Source organism: Esox lucius, chromosome 2 (assembly GCF_011004845.1).
Source record: "Esox lucius isolate fEsoLuc1 chromosome 2, fEsoLuc1.pri, whole genome shotgun sequence".
Classification (NCBI taxonomy): domain Eukaryota; kingdom Metazoa; phylum Chordata; class Actinopteri; order Esociformes; family Esocidae; genus Esox; species Esox lucius.
In genome coordinates, this window is record NC_047570.1 from 6,448,690 (window position 1) to 6,467,302 (window position 18,613).

The 18,613-nt window shown below is 38.7% G+C and overlaps 2 protein-coding genes across 2 annotated transcripts; one reads left to right on the forward strand and one right to left on the reverse strand.

The window, feature by feature from the left end:
* Positions 1–864: 864 nt before the first annotated feature.
* On the reverse strand, positions 865–3,572 carry LOC105017375 (high choriolytic enzyme 1-like). The gene is given in 9 exon segments (NM_001303719.1): positions 865–1,054; positions 1,343–1,467; positions 1,819–1,900; positions 2,181–2,359; positions 2,498–2,615; positions 2,733–2,885; positions 3,091–3,162; positions 3,297–3,336; positions 3,459–3,572. Coding segments are annotated over 9 exon segments (894 nt in total). The 5' UTR covers positions 3,564–3,572; the 3' UTR covers positions 865–1,034.
* Positions 3,573–8,649: 5,077 nt separating this feature from the next.
* On the forward strand, positions 8,650–17,211 carry mtch2 (mitochondrial carrier homolog 2). The gene is given in 13 exon segments (NM_001306097.1): positions 8,650–8,744; positions 9,760–9,844; positions 11,984–12,090; positions 12,588–12,614; positions 12,745–12,801; positions 13,374–13,431; positions 13,963–14,014; positions 14,099–14,158; positions 14,316–14,409; positions 14,543–14,590; positions 14,903–14,970; positions 16,603–16,678; positions 16,970–17,211. Coding segments are annotated over 13 exon segments (906 nt in total). The 5' UTR covers positions 8,650–8,657; the 3' UTR covers positions 17,057–17,211.
* Positions 17,212–18,613: the final 1,402 nt, after the last annotated feature.

The following is an 18,613-nucleotide window of genomic DNA, read 5'->3' on the forward strand; positions in this document are numbered from 1 at the left end:
AATCAATATTTTCAACACTGTAAAACAGTTGTATTTGTTAGCTTAGTACAAATTGTAAACAAAGGCAAAATACATTTGAGGGTTAACTAACAATTAGTTATATTGGTTTTAATTAGAATCTCTAAACCACTGTTGAACTTGTTATGTAATAATTTATATTAACACTCCGTTCACAGAAAAAGAAACACTGTGCGGCTGCACCAGAGCCTGTGGTGGGTAGGGGCCTGTGGTGAGTAGGGGCCTGTGGTGTGTAGGGGCCCGTGGTGAGTAGGGGCCTGTGGTGGGTAGGAGCCCATGGTGAGTAGGGGCCTGTGGTGGGTAGGGGTCCGTGGTGAGTAGGGGCCTGTGGTGGGTAGGGGTCCGTGGTGAGTAGGGGCCTGTGGTGGGTAGGGGCCCGTGGTGAGTAGGGGCCTGTGGTGGGTAGGGGCCCGTGGTGAGTAGGGGCCTGTGGTGGGTAGGGGCCTGTGGTGGGTAGGGGTCCGTGGTGAGTAGGGGCCTGTGGTGGGTAGGGGCCCGTGGTGAGTAGGGGCCTGTGGTGGGTAGGGGCCCGTGGTGAGTAGGGGCCTGTGGTGGGTAGGGGCCTGTGGTGAGTAGGGGCCTGTGGTGGGTAGGGGTCCGTGGTGAGTAGGGGCCTGTGGTGGGTAGGGGCCCGTGGTGAGTAGGGGCCTGTGATGGGTTGGGGCCCGTGGGGAGTAGGGGCCTGTGGTGGGTAGGGGCCCGTGCCTGGCCTCAATAATTATTATTTTCTTTAATTTATATTTTATGTTGTGTTGTCATATGTGGTTATCTTAGACAGATGTTAATCTATGCCCCGACCCGTTGTCACCATGCTATGCCAGTGAGAAGAAACATATACAAACAAACACGTTTATAATTTTTATTGCAATAGAAAATCATAACAGCTTAGAGTATTTTGCTTTGCAATACAGTTATCGAAAGTGGAAGATATTATTGCACAACAAAAAGCATATGCATTAAAATTATTTCTTTAAGTGTAACATTTAATATTGTACTCTACAATTGCAGGTCCCAAATTAGTTCTGTTGCTGTCCCGCTAAAAAGAAAAGAGTAGAGAAAGGCAAAATACAGTTAGAATGTACATGTTTCCATCTTTTGAGTTGATTGTTGACATGCTTAAAATAAATAAAAGGGAATTTATAATGGGTTAAACCTTAATATCGCTAATTTCAATCACAATACAATATTCCAAAATATATTAATTTGACAGCCTATTGAGTGTAGTTTAAAAATATACAATAATCAAAACATTTTCACCACTGTACTACCTTTCAGCACCGAAATAAAACTCATAATAAACAAGTCATGGTAAAATGTCACCTACTGCAGTTATAGAGACGATTGATCCGCAGAATATCATTGGGACTCATCTCAGTTGCCCTGCCAATAACTGCATTATTGTCAGGTATTGGAAGAATAGTGGGCTGCCTGTTTCGGGAGAAGGCAAACCTGAAACAGACAACGGAGGACAGAATGCTGTCACACTATTACACACAATGAACTGAATTATGAAGATGACATTCCCCCTTAGTTTAAATCAGTGGTTCCCAACTCTGGTCCTCGAGTACCCCCAACAGTACACATTCTGATTTTAGCCTCAGCCAACCACAGCTGATTGCACTTGTCATTATCAGGCCCTCATTGACTTGAATTAGGTAAGCTTATCCAGGCCTACAACAGAAATGTGTGCTGTTGGGGGTACGCGAGGACTGGAGTTGGAAACAGAAGTTTAGCTAATGTAACATTAGAGCTCTTAATCCAATAAAGAAAACCATTGTCTTATCTTCACCCTGAACTTACCTTCCGTAATGCATGACCGAATTATAGTCATATGGAGTGTTCAAGTTAATAGTGTTGATCTTCGCAAAATTGAATTCCATTCCTAGATGGAAAATGTGATATATGTATTTTTTTTTGTATAAATAATTTCAGACATTTTCTACACATATAAACAAAACATTACATACATATGTTAATCACGATTTTCAAATAATTAAATATTAAATTGTTATTATTCTAAGCCTAATCTTTTCCATTAAATTAAAAAGAGCTGGAACAATATTTTCACAGTGTCGCACACAGAAGTATTTGGTTTTTTCCTATGATATGTAACAAATCTATAAATTATAAATCTTCCATCCATAGATGTAGAAATAACTAACCACGGATAACGTTCTGAAGCAGGATTTGAACATGGTTATCGCGGTCACTGCGTGTTTGCTCGTGGTTGAAGCCCAAAGCATGAAGCAATTCATGCTGTACTATGCCCAGAAAAACGCATCCATTCCTGCTCAGAGACACATCCTGGCCATTGCCCCGGCGGCCTATATAGGAGAAACAGCTGCAAACAGAGTTTAAATGGAATAAGTCAAGTGATCGGCATTAACAATTAAAACGTTCTACTAAAAGTAATGAATGGATTCTAAGTAAGAGTGACATAAAATCAGTATATGGGCAGGGTAACTTGCAATGTACATACCCCGACAAAGACCGTATGTTCACAAAGTCCCGCTGATTGGTTCTGCGGACAAAACGGACACAGGTTGACGCAGCAAAGGTCTGCAACCCTCCTTCAATAACTGACCTCTCCCGAGTTGCTAGTCGGTGGAGCAATAAGAAAGTCAGAAACTCAATGCACATCCACAAACACTCATATAGTATAGATAAAACCATAATACTCAGCATAATATCCCTTCAGAGAGTATAACACTTACAGTATTGATTAGAGATGACATAGGGCACATACACGTTCCCGTCAGAAGACTTGGGCCACTTGCAGCCACGGGCTGTGCAGGGGTCAGCGTTTATGAAACCAGTGTGTACTGCAACGTCCCCAAACATCACCACTTGGTCATCGGGTCTTTTCCCTAAAAAACAACAAGTTAATATTAGTGATTTTAGTAGTATTGGCTCCTGCCTACATTTTAAAAATTTATTCAGCTGTAAAGTAGAAAATGTATTGCCAGAGAACATATATTATTAAATTAATCTCACCCATCTCCAAAACATGTGTGTGTTGGTTATGGAATATATATTACAATATATTTTACAGAGAAGGAATGTAAACCTTACCAAGATTTTTGTTAGCCTTCTCGATGAGAGTTGAAACAGAAAAATCCTCATCCTCAATTGTGTTTGTGTGGTCTGTGAAATGGGAACAAAAATAACGCTATGAAATGTGTTCTTAATTACTAATATAGAGTAAAACCATGAATAAGGAATTAAAACATTTATGGAATGTGATTCAATGTCAAACAATAAAGATTAAATGAGTATACCAATTTCTGTGTTCTCTTTACTCATTTCAAATGATGTTTTCTGTGTGGCAACAGAAGGAATAATAACATTGCAAAAATAATTAAACATTTTACTTTTAAGTCACACACTGTTATTTTGTAACATGAACATATTTTCCACCATATTCTCGCATTGGCTCTTACCTGGAATGAGCGCCCTTGAACTGAACAAAAAACAGTGATGAGAAGGGTCAATACAAAGAGAAGTGCCATGGTGAATGATGCCCAGGACCAATCTGTTTTAAACATGACAGATCTGCAATTTATATAACATAGGCTGACAGATGTTGTGGTACCTCATTATTGTTAAATTGCAAAAGAGCAGTAGGTATTGACCAATTCAACTGAAGTCTTGCTTCAAGGTGTTTCAAATAAGAAGTTCCTCAAATCTGGAGATGTCACAGTGTTAATTATGGTTAATTAATTAAATAAATGCTTGAAATTACACTATGACCGCAGGATGCGATTGAACTTAGGCATAGAAGACAAGTATCAAAAATAAGCGCTTACATAAAGGAAGGACAGCACTGAAGGAAGGATAGGTCACATACATTTTAAAAATATTTTTGTTATTTAGTGAACTGTTATTGGACAACTCCAGACCCCCAAACACCTCAAAATCCTTGTGCAGATAATGTTTCCAGAAAATGCGTTCTATATGTTTCCCAGCTAGGTAGTGACCTATGTGGGGATAATCATGTGCTTTTCAAAAACTACAACAAGCATTACGATGGAGTGAGGTTGACTTCCTGGGACTGTATTTACAAAAAATCTTAAGGCTGAAAGTAGCTCCCGAATTGCTGATTTAGGAGAAACTCTTAAAGACAATCTATCAGTCCTTGGTTTAGGACTCCTACATTTTGGTCTATGAGTATTTCACAAAGCATTTTAGCACTAAAACCAGCTCCTAAATCTGGGAAAACTCAGGGGTAGTTAAGAGGACTCCTAAGTCACTAAGACCAAGTCACAAACAATCCTAAAAGGGCTGCTGATGGCAATCTCCCTTGTAATCAGGTCAATATTTTAGAAACATTTTATTATATTATCCTGAGCTTTTAAAAAGGTAATGCCTTAATCACAAGGGTATTATGATCATAGTTGAGCTAGTCGGGGATGTTGTCACTTCACCAACAAACAGAAACAACCAATAACACTGGAGATCAAGGTTGTGACAAGTCTACGCTACTTGGCCACAGGGAAAATGCAGCTATGCAGCACTGACAAACTACGTATATCTCAGTCATCTGTCAGTAGAATATTATACCAAACAATAAATGCCCTCTCCAGACCCCACATCGTCTGACAAGATTCTTCTTGATGTTTGCCATCTACAAAGAAACAAAACCGGCTTCATGGCAATAATGGATTTGGATTAATAGGGTTGCAACCAAGCTGTGGGGAGTAGTTGGACAAGCACTGGAATTGTCCTTTAACCCTCTATATGAAGCATAGCAACATTAACAGATTATGAAATGGTCATTACTGTCATAAGAAATAACAAACTCTTACATTATCTAGAATGTTTTCATAACACTCTCAAGCATATGTATAGTAATATCCAGGAATTGCTATATTGTCATCATTGTAACTGTGCACACAGTCAAATCAGATGTTTGGAATAACTAAATACACCTCATTTCATTGTCAGGAAGAATTAAGGCCTTCAAAAAAGTATCAATCATCAGTCTCATCTTAGACTGCACCTGCATTCATCCCCCTGCAGTAATCAAAAGCAGAGCATTCGGGGGTAGGCCTGACACTGATGTGTGCTCAATTACAATGTTTACAATATTGTTGTTCCTAGATAGAAATACTGTGTAGACGTATAATGTAATGGAGCGGTAGGTTTGTGGAGTATGACACTTACGTAGCATTAATAACCGTCCACATAATATATGTCTCAACAAGTTTGATTGTGCCATGACAGTGACATCACAAGTTATTTCAGCTGATATTACTACTATGACATTGTAATGACCATGTCTTAACAAGATATTATTCACAACTCTTGAAGAATGTCTTGCTTAGCTCTTGAGCAACTTACAGACAGTGCCCAAAAAACTATATATTGGAATATTTAAATATAACTTAAATATATTTAAATGTATTGGTTGAATATATTGTAAAATATATTCATATATATATAAATAAGTAAAATACATTTAAATATATTAGGTAAATATACACTACGTTTTAGAACACCTAAATGTTTGTTTATTGTCTTAGAACAAATAAACAAATAAAACATTATTTAATGGAATCATTTTGTTTAACAAAATCTAAGAAAAATGTTTTACACATCAAATTAGCTACCTTTTGAAGACATAGGAGCTAAACACAATTTTAGTATTCTTTCTACATTGGAAATCCAGTATTGTTAAAGTTGCAGAATTTCCCACAAATGTGTTGCTTTCACACTTTTTGTCATTCATCCCAAACTAGCTCAATGGGGTTTAAGTCTGGAGACTGTGCTGGCCATTCCATGATTTACTGCCTACCAGGTGAAGCTAGTATCACTTGATGAGCCTATCAGCGGCTATAGACCTCCCACTTACACTGATTGACATATTCCTTGGGATCATGAAATACGCAATGAAATACCGCATTAAAATATTGAAATAGGTCATTAAATGTTGAAATATGCCATTAAATAATGAAATACACCATTAAATACTGAAATACACCAGTATATTATGAAAGACTTCTCAATAATTAAAATACATTTGGGAAATACAATGTATTATAATGAAATATCCTACAAATATTGTTAAAAGGGGCAATCAAATATATATAAAAATACATATAAAAATATATCAGAAAAAAATGCTGTGGTGGAAAGATTGTGAATCTCCTTATAGAGAACCAGTCAAGTTGGCCTACATTTAGGTTATTATTTGTATGGGTATTTTACCCTGCATCAAAGGTAAAGTGTGCATATGATGCTTGTATGGATGTCACCCCCAATATATATGAATGTCAAAATTCCAATGCATTACAACTGAAAATGACTTTAACTACACTCACAATTTCTTTATGTTAGCTATGGTACCAGCTGAAAATCATCTGGTGTGTAGCTGTTGTCAGGCACTGTTTCTCAACCTTAAAAGGACTAGCACCAAGCTCACAAGGCATTTCTAAGTAAAATATTTCAATAAGAATTGGATGGAATAAATGCACTTAAATTAAAAAGCATTCTTTCTAAAACACCGGCTAACTGTCTCATTATCTCTCTGAGTGATCTCTTCAACCGTAACCAGTCAGGCTATAAAGTCTGGTGGTTTAAAGTAACTTCTCTATTTTGACCAGATTGTATGCCATACCAATCAGATGTTTTCCCTGCAGTGGGAACAAGCAAAAACCTCATGCAATCAGATGTGTCAAGACATATTTAAAACCACATTAACAGTATCTCACAAAAGTGAGTACACCTCTCACATTATTGTAAATATTTGAATATATCTTTTCATGTGACAACACCGAAGAAATGACAAAAGACTGCATGCTGTCACTGGTGCTAAATGGGGCAATACACAGTATTAAGAACTAAGGGTATGCAGACTTTTGAACAGGGGTCAGATCATTTTTCTTTGTTGCCATGTTTTGTTTTATGATTGTACCATTCTGTTATGACCCACATTTGAATGTGAATCCCATAAGAAATAAAATAAATGTGTTTTGCCTGCTCACTCATGTTTTCTTTAAAAATGGTACATATATTACCAATTCTCCAAGGATATGCAAACTTTTGAGCACAACTGAATATAGACCTCGGCAGTAGAGCAAGGGAGGTTCTGTGTATGCGGGTAGGTGCGTACCATTTCTACTGTTCCATGAAGGTAAGTGTGCATTTCCAATAATGTACGATATGGTTTCAGTTTTACCAGTATTGAAAACTATCTTCATGACACCATATAATAAAATCCACTTCAGAGATTATGTAGGCATTTCTGAACATGCAGGTTGCGAGGGAAGTCTTGCAGGACAGCTATTATGCAAACTTCCGAGGTGGTTAATGTTTTGAAACCAATATTGAAATACAGCCCATAATGTCTTGCTTGGTTCTTGAGAAACATTTTACATAATTGTGACATTGGCTGAGAAGGTTCCATTTGTGAAATATCAGAAATACATTTGCCATAAAAAAATGCTAGCAGGTTGTGGCAAAGTTCTATCTGCAATGCAATCACACAAAGCTGGGTTGTCAATAACAAAAGATACTATGCAAGGTGTTATTTATTTATTGAGGTCAAAAAACTGTTTGGAAATCTCAGACTTGAAAAATACAACTCATATATTATAGGTTTCTTTCCTGTTTTGTGTTGCTTTTTTGAATTGATCTATTCATACTGACAGATGGTGTTGTAGCAGGGGTTACATAGACTGGGCTACTAAGTACTGTAAAATGCAAGTTGTTTATGTGGTATAAAATGTGCTAATCTGGGTTTGGTTTGTTTTACATTGCAATTATAGTGGGTGACCACCGCTGGAGGTGGTGCTGTTCTTTTTACTGGTCAGTGGTGTTCAATCTCTGAACAGGAGAGGAAGTAGATCATATTTACAAAGGGAAAGATTTTTATTGAGTACAGGTGCTGGTCATAAAATTAGACTATCATCAAAAAGTTGATTTATTTCAGTAATTCCATTCAAAAAGTGAAATGTGTATAATGTATACATTCATTCTACACAGACTGATATATTTCAAGTGTTTATTTCTTTTAATTTGGATGATTATAACTGGGATTTTCATTAGTTGTTGGTTATAATCATCCAAGGACTGAGAGTTCGCTGAACATTGGGCCCCTCTATACGCCTATTTAGATATTCAAATAACAATCTGCGGTTTCCCGCTACAGTAGTCATTTACAACATTAACAATGTCTACACAGTATTTGTGATCAATTTATTTTTTATTTAAATGGACAAAAAATTGCTTTTCTTTCAAAAACAAGCACATTTCGAAGTGACCCCAAGCTTTTCGGTTGTGTATAAATAATATGGCTTATATAAATATATGTACGTTCCATTCAGAACCCCCCCCCGCGACCACCTCAATGCCGGTAACTTCTGGTGTGGCTAACCTGCAGCCTAGTGCCAAATCTACCCTTACACCCAGGTGTAGATAAGGCAAGATCGGAGAGGTCATGATTGGGGTACACAATATGGGAATGTTAAACATAACAGGTGGAGCTCTTACTAGATTGTTCACACGTGTAAACCCCTCTGAGATCTCCACAAGTGCATAGATTGTAAGGCTAAGGGTCGATTTGGGATTGGATCTACACTTGTTGACTTCCTCTCTTCCCGGCTGGTGGGAGGAGAAGAATCCTGTCAATTTGCTCCATAATGGCGGACACGTGTGGACAAATACTTCTAGGGTCTGGACTAACTGTCCTTTCCCACCCCCTCATGTACATCAAAGTTCTAGTCCAGGTAAGATACACATTTTCAGCTATAATTTTTTTAATCTGGCTAGGTTTACGGAGAGGCAGGGTCTATTCTGTGACTGATAGGACACATTAGCTAGGTAGCTAAATGTTAATGTTAGCTAACAGCCGCAACGTTTAACTAGTTACTGCCTTCCGAAGTTGAACTTTCCTGCACATTCCATGCCGTTAGGCTTATTTAATGAAACCGTGTCACATAACGGCAGTTTGCTTGGCAAATGTTAAAATTTGTTTGTGCGCTAGCTAGATAATTTTTGCTAGCTACCACTGTAAAGCGAAAGGTGCGATTGACGTCACTAAAAGGTCAACGCTAGCTAGCTAATAATAAGGAAGTAGGTTTCTATGTTGCCTGTTCGGCTAAAAAAAATTATTGGTTTAATTTCTCTGACAAAATATAAATAATTGCGAACAAAGTTTAGCCAGCTGGTGGGTTGTCTAAACTACGTCTATGGTATACCGAGCTGTCGTAACATGTTCGGTACTTCAAGCAATAGGTCTGATTTAGTTAGCCAGATAGCTAACTAGTTAATTCTCATTCAAAACGTTCAGGAAACAATGTGCGCCCTTTGGCCCGCTCACCGAGTAAGGTGACCTAGCTAAGCTAACAGTCTACTTTCAGGTGACGTTAGAATTTCGAAGTAACGACATAATAGATAGAAAATGAAGGGGGAAATGCAAAGTACCTGCAAATTAGACATTTTTTTTTTCTCGGTTAGCTACAGTACCCCGACATATCCCAAATGCCGCATAATATAAAGAGTATGTAGCAGGACTGGTTAATGCGTTTGTGTACGCTGTTATCAGTTACGATTGTGCAAAATAAATTATATTCAATGGAGCCAGGAAAGGGCAACAGTCCAACATGATCTTATGTGAAGTGCAATTTCAACTAGTAGAATGTTTGTTGGCTTCCATCATACCGACGTTTACTGTCGCTAACTAAATATGCCTTAATTAAGATGGCCTCTTAATTGACAGTTGCTTATGTACTACTTTTTCAGGTTGGACATGAACCTCTTCCTCCTTCCCTAGGAAGAAACCTGTTTGGTAGACAAGTGTATCAGCTACCAGGACTGTTTGCTTATGGTAAGATCAGATGGTTGAAGAAGCATAACTCGGTGTATATCAATCTGAAGGGTTGCTGAAATTGGAAACCTACACAAAAATAATCCAATTAAATATAAATCCAATATAAATTCACACACTTTGTCAGTAATGATCAAACTACATAGAAAATGTTAAAAAATCACCATGCATGGTGGGTAGTTCAGAAAAGCAAATTGTGTACACTTATCTGCTATTGCTTCCCTTACATTTGTAGCTGTTTATCTCCATGTTTTCAGCATAGCACCCAAAACGAGGTTGATGGTGCTATAATGGTATATTCTCATTATGTCTCTGGTCTAGTTTTGCAGTTAGACCAGAATTTCATGGTGCAAAATGTGTACTTGATCTATGTTCTCTTATCTAGTTAAGAGAACCTGCCACTTAAAATCAGATTAATTTGAAATGTTCTTCTTTGGACAGTAAACTTAGTTATCAGATTAGATGTTTGCTGCCAGTGTCATTATTTGAAAGCTACAATGAATTGTTTCCTGTTTAGTTTAACTGGGTACTGTGTGCTCTGAATGATGACATGTGACCACCTAATTTATATGCCATTTTGCCATCTTCAGTTTGGAATCACACCTAAAAATTACAGTTGCCATTGGTGCTCATTGTACACTGCAGATGGAATACAAGTACCTATATTGATACACCACCATATTTGCCCCAGTTAAAGGCTTCCACAAAGTTGCTCCATAGCTAATGTAAGACACAGGTACACGTCATTGATCAACTGTCTTGGTTAATGGGAACATGGATCCTAAAATGTTTGTACTAGTGTTTTGTGCTTCCAGAAAACCCTGTTAAAATAATTCTGATGCAAAGTCCATGTTTGTACCATGCGGTGAGTCCCTTTGAAGTGCAAATCTGTCTTGTACAGTGAGTCTCAGTTGTGTGGCTGTGATGCAACTTACTAACGTGCACTGTGAGGAAACTTCTTATATGGCAAAAACATGTTTAGTCGTTCCAAATTATTACCTGTTTTCTGGAACTACCTGCAACTAGCCACTGACATTTTTCAAATATACTTAATTTTTTTGATCAAATAGCAATCTGAGACAGTCAAATCCTGGTTAGTTAAACATTGTCATGCTACATTTTAACTATTCACTTAAAGGCATAGTTTGTCAAAAAAACGTATTTTTTTATCTTTAAAATTGGTATTTTTTTTCAAACAATCCATTATTCAGCTTTCCCTGTCTGTAATTAGTGTTGTTCGCACCATCCAAATTAATGAATGGAAACGTTTCGTATCGCAAAGCTGCCCAACAAGTGGGAAAATACTCAAACACTACATTCAGTAATCTATCGCGGTAGCATCAAGTTTATTTTTTATAAACTGTATTCTGACTAAACAGCTGGGGGAATTGGGGGAATTCAAACAGGCACTAGCGAACCATTTCCTATAGCCATCATACACCGCTTCAGGTTTCAGTGGTAAATCAGATCGTCTTCAAAATATTTTTTTTCTCTGGTTTGATTTTGCCTATGGGCTATAAGAAAGGTAAGAGAGGCTATGTAATACGTTTAGGTTTGAAACAATGTGCCTGGCTAGGCATTATGTAATTATTTAGGTTATGCCTAACCTATGCATAATCATTGTATTGTTTGGCACTTAAGCATATAAGTGTGAATTTTGTCTGCAGACTGAGGTTACGTGTTCGGGGGGTTGCTATGGGTTTTCCGCTTGCAATGCCGCTTTGTGGTAGGGGTATGTACGGTTTCCATTCATTAATTTGTATGATGCTAATTACTGACTGAAACTGAGCTGAATAATGGATTGTTTTATTTTTTTAAAATGACTGTGCCTGAAGGACCTACTTTGGGTAAGGAGACGGTCAACGAAATATGATTTTTGGATGAACTATCCCTTTTAACAACTGCAGGTGAAGTTGTAGTTTTCCAGAAAGTTTTCTAGTCCCTGATTATCTAAGGTTACTTAATTTGCAAAAATATTTGGTAGTCTATTAGCAGTTGTTTCCCAATAGTACTGGTGATGGTCTCCAACTGCGGTCATCTCGACTTGGCGTCAAATACCCAATGGCCATACCCAACAGTTTAACATTTTGGGGCTTTATTTTCCAGGTCTGTTCATTGATTCTCTTCTGTTTTTTTTAGCAAAGCATATAATAAAGATTGATGGCAAGGTAGGCCTCTTTAATGGCCTCGCCCCCAGGCTCTGCGCAGGGACCATCGGCACTCTAGTACACAGCAGAGTCTTGCAGGTGGGTCTGACAATCTGACTTAATGTAGTTTCCTAAATCATTTGAGAATGTTTTCAGATAGCCACGCTTAGTCTCCACTGTTAACAAACAGGAAATTCTGTATTGAAAGTCAAGGTTATTAGTCAGGGGTGTCCAAACAGTTCCGCGGAGGGCCGAGTGTCTGCAGGTTTTTGGTTTTTCCTATAGGTTGGTTCCCAGTTCACACCAAAACAACCAGGTGAGGATAGAAACTAACCAATTAGTAACCTAATTAGTCAATCAAGTACAAGGTGAGAGTGAACCTGCAGACACTAGTCCCTCTGTGGAACTGTTTGGGCACCCCTGTTATTAGTAAATAGGCTGAATAACTGGTTGAGTCATTACGTGAGTTGGATTGGACAGCATTTGATAAGGGTCTGTGTGACTCTATGCTATTTGTTATTCGATTAAGATATTGATGTCAATTAAATGATGAAAATGGATCTCCATTGAACTAACTAATCACCTTTGTCCTGTAGAGATGTCAGGATGCAGGCAAATACGAGGTAAACATTTGTGATTATATGCTAATTTATTTTATTTTTATTGTTAACGGCAACTTGCGTCTTAAGTCTAAGCTTTGGATTTTTGTGGTTTTGGTTCTCATGGTTTTGATTCATTTTTATTTATTTTTAGGTCTCTGGAAGCTATCAGAAAGCTGAAGAGGGATCCCTACAGCATGTTGTCCATGAGGTATTATAATTTTGTATATTTTTTTGATTGCCTTAAAAAAATTTTTTGTAAAGGATACATTCTAGTAGTTGTCAATGGAACAGCTAAAACAAATGCTGCTAGTTACTGTAATTCCATTTGCTTATTGATGTGACTGAGTTGGCTAAAGTTGGCTGGCTAGCTAGCAAGTGACAAGAACATTAGCCAATCTGCATGGCAACCAGTTTTTATACGGACAACCAGTCCTTGATAAAAATAACTAACAACCCGATTTGGTCAGGACTCTGTCTTCTAGTTAAAGGATGTTATATACATTCACTTGGCTAAATGCTGTAACCCAAATCTAAAGTGTTTATTTGAATGACCAACATTTTCTAAAAGCAATAAGGCATGCGAGACAGTCCTTTTTTTGTTTAGTCACAGGGCTGAACCCCCACTATTTCATCAGGCTGACCTGTGAATATTCAGCAATGCCTCTTGTTGAGCCTTATTAATTGTTACAAATTTGTTGCTATTAAAAGGTGTCTTAGGAAGCGGTTTTGGTATTAATTATCCTTCACAGTGGGCGTCACCAATTTTCTGTTCTACCACAGACCACCAAAGAGATGATTGCCCGTTCCTGTGCCACAATTGTCACGCACCCCTTCCATGGTAATTATTCAGTTGTTTTTGGCCATGCCTTCATTGTGTACTCGAGTAATCAACACAGCCTCAGAGTGGTGATGTAGTCTTATGCTGTTGTGTTGCTATACAATGGTGTCATTGCAACCTGGTGTACAACCAGTTTGCTCCTGCATAGAGCATTGCAAATCAGATGGGCAGGTTGAATGTTGGACAGGGCTACCTTGCCACATTGCACTCTAGCGACTCCTTGTAGGTCAGCCCCTGTGATGCTCAATTGTTGTCATTGGTTGAATGTGTTTCACTCAAGTGCATGTGTACCAGTGAAAAACATCCTGATTGGGCAAGCCGTGTGTAAGAAGGGATTGGTGATTTGTGATTGGACGAATCATGTCAATCTTTGACTGTTGCGGAGTTAAGACCATCCAAGGCCATAATTGCAATAATTTAATTATAATTTGACATCACTAAAGCAGGTTAATTATTGGTAAAAGAAAAGTGACTAACGCAGGAATATAATGTTCTTACTGGTGACTAGATTATCTTCTGTTTCTCCCAAAGTAATCACCTTGAGATGCATGGTCCAATTTATTGGTAGAGAAACCAAATACAGGTGAGTTTCTCTTAACAAATTCTGTTTTAGGATTGATAGCCAAGATTGAGTGACTATGTTCTAAGTGATTAATTTTCCTTGCAGCGGAGTGTTTGATTCCATCATCACTGTCTACAAGCAGGAAGGAGTTCTAGGATTCTTTGCGTAAGTATGCTCAGCCTTTGGCTATATGACCAAAATCTCAAGGGAAACCTTTACTCCTTAACAGCTAGATATTTAGAATATCCAAAACTGTATTTTGTTCAAGTTAATATTCTTTTCAGGTTGATGTTTGTTCCTGAATCTTGTTTGTTCCCGATAGGGGCCTTATTCCTCGACTGCTGGGTGATGTGCTGTCTCTTTGGATCTGCAACATGCTCGCCCACCTCATCAACACATACGCTATAGATGACTCGGTAAATGAGACGGTTTGGGTGCCTTGTTTGTAGTAGATTGTCGAGGGGTCTTTCTATTATACAGCACGCGCTGCAAAAGTATTTTATGCATGGGTGACATTTTGAATTCTGAAATATTGTTTTTTCCCCTTAGATGAGTCACACAGGGGAAATAAAGAACTGTTCTCAAGCTGTGACTGGGGTAAGTGTGAATCATTTGTTTTAAATGCGTAATCATGCACATTAAGGCTGTAACAAAGCCTTCCACTACAGTTGCGGGGAAATGTGAAGACCCTTGCACTTCAAAACTTCTGAATAAAAAATTAAAAGCTTTTGCTCCCCACATCTTTTTGGAATCAACATTCTGGAACCAATTCAATGATTAAAATAAATACTTCAAGTACTGCTGAAGGAAATGCTGGATGACTTTTCATTCCTTTATTTAATTATTGGTTGTGTATGGTCAGTCAATGTGGCAGTTTCAGATCAGTAATGTCTCCCTCTTGTGTTCTAGTTTTTGGCCAGTATGCTCACATACCCTTTTGTTTTGGTGTCAAACCTCATGGCTGTCAATAACTGCGGGTAAGTAGCTTAATTTAAATATATTTGCAATAATTTACTTTAGCAGAAAGCTTTGAAAGAATACTATGCTAAGGATTACCAGTTTTGTGTTTACCTTTCAACTTGGGACCAAAATGTTTTACCTCAGAAAACATGCACTAAACATTGTAAAGAATAATATTACCATTTCTATACAGTGGGGAGAACAAGGATTGTGTGTGATCCTTCAGGTTTTGGGGCTGTAGCTGGGCAATACGGACTTTCAGCTCCTTCCAAAGATTTTCTATTGGGTTCAGGTCTGGAGACTGGCTAGGCCACTCCAGGACCTTGATGCTTCTTATGGAGCCACTCCTTAGTTGCCCTGGCTGTGTGTTTCGGGTCGTTGTCATGCTGGAAGATCCAGCCATGACCCATCTTCAATACTTTTACTGAGGGAAGGTGGTTGTTGGCCAAGATCTCGCGATACATGGCCCCATCCATCCTCCCCTCAATACGGTGCAGTCGTTCTGTCCCCATTGCAGAAAAGCATCCCCAAAGAAGGATGTTTCCATCTCCATGCTTCAGAGTTGGGATGGTGTTCTTGGGGTTGTACTCATCCTTCTTCCTCCAAACACAACGAGTGGAGTTTAGACCAAAAAGCTATATTTTTGTTTCATCAGACCACATGACCTTCTCCCATTCCTCCTCTGGATCATCCAGATGATCACTGACAAACTTCAGACGGGCCTGGACATGCGCTGGCTTGAGCAGGCGGCCCTTGCGTGTGTTACTAATGGTTTTCTTTGAGACTGTGGTCCCAGCTCTCTTCAGGTCATTGACCAGGTCCTGACATGTAGTTCTGGGCTGATGCCTCACCTTCCTCATGATCATTGATGCCCCACGAGGTGAGATCTTGCATGTAGCCCCAGACCGAGGGAGACTGACCGTCATCTTGAACTTCTTCCATTTTCTAATAATTGCGCCAACAGTTGTTGCCTTCTCACCAAGCTGCTTGCCTATTGTCCTGTAGCCCATCCCAGCCTTGTGCAGGTCTACAATTTTATCCCGATGTCCTTACACAGGTCTCTGGTCTTGGCCATTGTGGAGAGTTTGGAGTCTGTTTGAATGTGTTGACTGGTGTCTTTTATACAGGTAACAAGTTCAAACAGGTGCAGTTAATACAGGTAATGAGTGGAGAACAGGAGGGCTTCTTAGAGAAAAACTAACAGGTCTGTGAGAGCCGGAATTCTTACTGGTTGGTAGGTGATAAAATACTTGTCATGCAGTAAAATGCAAATTTATTATTTAAAAATCATACAATGTGATTTTCTGGATTTTTAATTTTCTGGACCTCTACATAAGTAGGTAGGAAAACCTGCAAAATCGGCAGTGTATCAAATACTTGTTCTCCCCACTGTAGCTGTGAAATGTATTTCCTGATGCAGTTAGTACACTCGTTTGAAACCGTTAAATGAACACATGCATGTTTGACATGGACCTGGGATGGGAGAGAATAAACCATACCGTGCTTGTAATTAACCAATCTCCCATATGGGGGACATGGTTCATGTATACCACTTTGAAGTCAATGGGTCACCTGTTAACATGTTCCTGGGGTAAGTGGTTTGGTCAAGGCTGGTTTTCCTAGGTGAGCACTGTCTCTGTTTTTGACAGGCTGGCTGGAGGCCTCCCTCCCTATGCTTCAGTATATCCAACATGGGTGGACTGCTGGAGGCACCTGAGCCAGGAGGTAGGTTGCTACTTACAAAACATTCAAATCCACAGCTGTTACGTATATTCCAAACATGTTACAATTCTAGACCGTTTCTTGTCTTCTAAAAGAAGTTGAGTTGGGGATTTTGGCAATGAAAGTCTTTAACTAGTAGTCCAAAGTAAGATGAAGCTGTTCCATTGCTAGCTAGTGTTAATGTAATGCCCCAAAACTACTTTATAACTTCTTCCATGCATAAATGATGGTATCCACAATTTCTAGACAATCTTTCCTACTATTCCTTACTTGGTATTTCTTCTCTATTCATAGGGAAACATGAGCAGAGGCAACAGCTTATTTTTCCGGAAGATGCCTGTGGGAAAGATGTATGCAATCGACCAGAAGAGATTTTTTTAAGTCTGGAACTACATGCATAAAATCTAATTGTAATAATATACATTGACATTGCCTGAATGGGGGTGGATTCCTGGCATCTAATCCTTTGTATGCACTTGTTTTTTTTTAACAACCTGCCAGTCTGCCATCAAGTAAAGCTAAAACTGCATTATTTTACGGCAATGTGTGCTGCTTTGATTGGAAACAGGAGAAGCATAATTTTAATATAGAAATTTGTAAAACTGTAGTACAGGATATAAATGGGAGCAGTTTCACCTAAATCCAGCAACAAACAAGATTACAGTATTGTGCCCAGTTCATCTCTTTCGGTGATGGAGACTGAATTTTGTCACCTATTGCCAGTCTCTACAAACATTCGGAATATCGTGTATATTTTTGGCTGACTGAATGCGGTTGAGGCCCCCCCCCCCCCACCCCGCTGGATCTCCTCGATGATAGGAAGTTATGATAGAAATTCTTGCATGTAGTAATGTTTAACTCCAAAGTTTGGATAGTGGGTCCTCCTTGTCTCTGTATTGATGTGTATGAAATCATGCTACACCTTTGAAGGGTCCATATGAGAGGAATGGTGGAAAAATGTTGTCATATGTGATGTTAAAAGGCAACTTGGGGCCAAACTTCTACGAAGAGTAGTTCGATTTGATAATTGTATCTCGCCTTGTCAAACCAGTCAGGTGCTCCAAATAAAGAGGTATGCTTTTTTTCTTTTTTGGGGGGAAATTTCCTTGCCTCATTCTATAATAGCATCAGGTTTGGGAAGCCCTTGATTACATACTACAATTTGATTTTGCCACACTGAGTCTAGCTATACTATAGGTAATGTATTCAGGAACAGGTAGAAACTTACCCTGACATCATTGAATATTTTCACATTTTGTATCCCTGAACTGGCACACCTGAAGACTAAGTGTTATTAGGTCTGCTAGCTCTGGAATAGATCAAATACATGGAATTGCTGTGGGTCCCTTAAAAGGGCTGAATACAGTGCCTTTGGAAAATACTCAGTCACCTTTAAATTCTCCACATTTAGTTTTATACTTTCAAATGTATTACAAAATGACATCAATCTACTTTCAATTCCTCAATGATAAAGCAATAACACCAAGTTTTGATTTACTGAAAAAAAACACCCTGAAATCTCAAGTACAATAACCTTGTGTTCAGACACTATTCAGTACATCGTAGAAGTGCTTTGGGATGTGACCAGAGCTTAGAACCTGGGGGATGCTGTTTTGCCCCTTTGCGGTTTGGGCTGTTTCTTCTTTGTTGATCCTCTCAATTGGATGGGGAGTGTCAACGAACTGCAGTCTTTAGCGCTCAGATCTTTTTCATGCTTCAGACAGCATATGCATTTTACTCAAAGGTGGCTTCTGTCTAGCAACTCCACAATAAGGCCTGACTTCTGGAGTGCTGCAGTAACTTAGATTGGATGGACAGTCTTGGAAGTTCCATTTCGATGAAGCCCACTGTTCTCCAAACATTTTTCTTTGCCTTAGTGATTATTTCTATAGCCATCTCCAGATCTATTTGAAAGGTCTTTTGGAAAGTTCCTTGGAC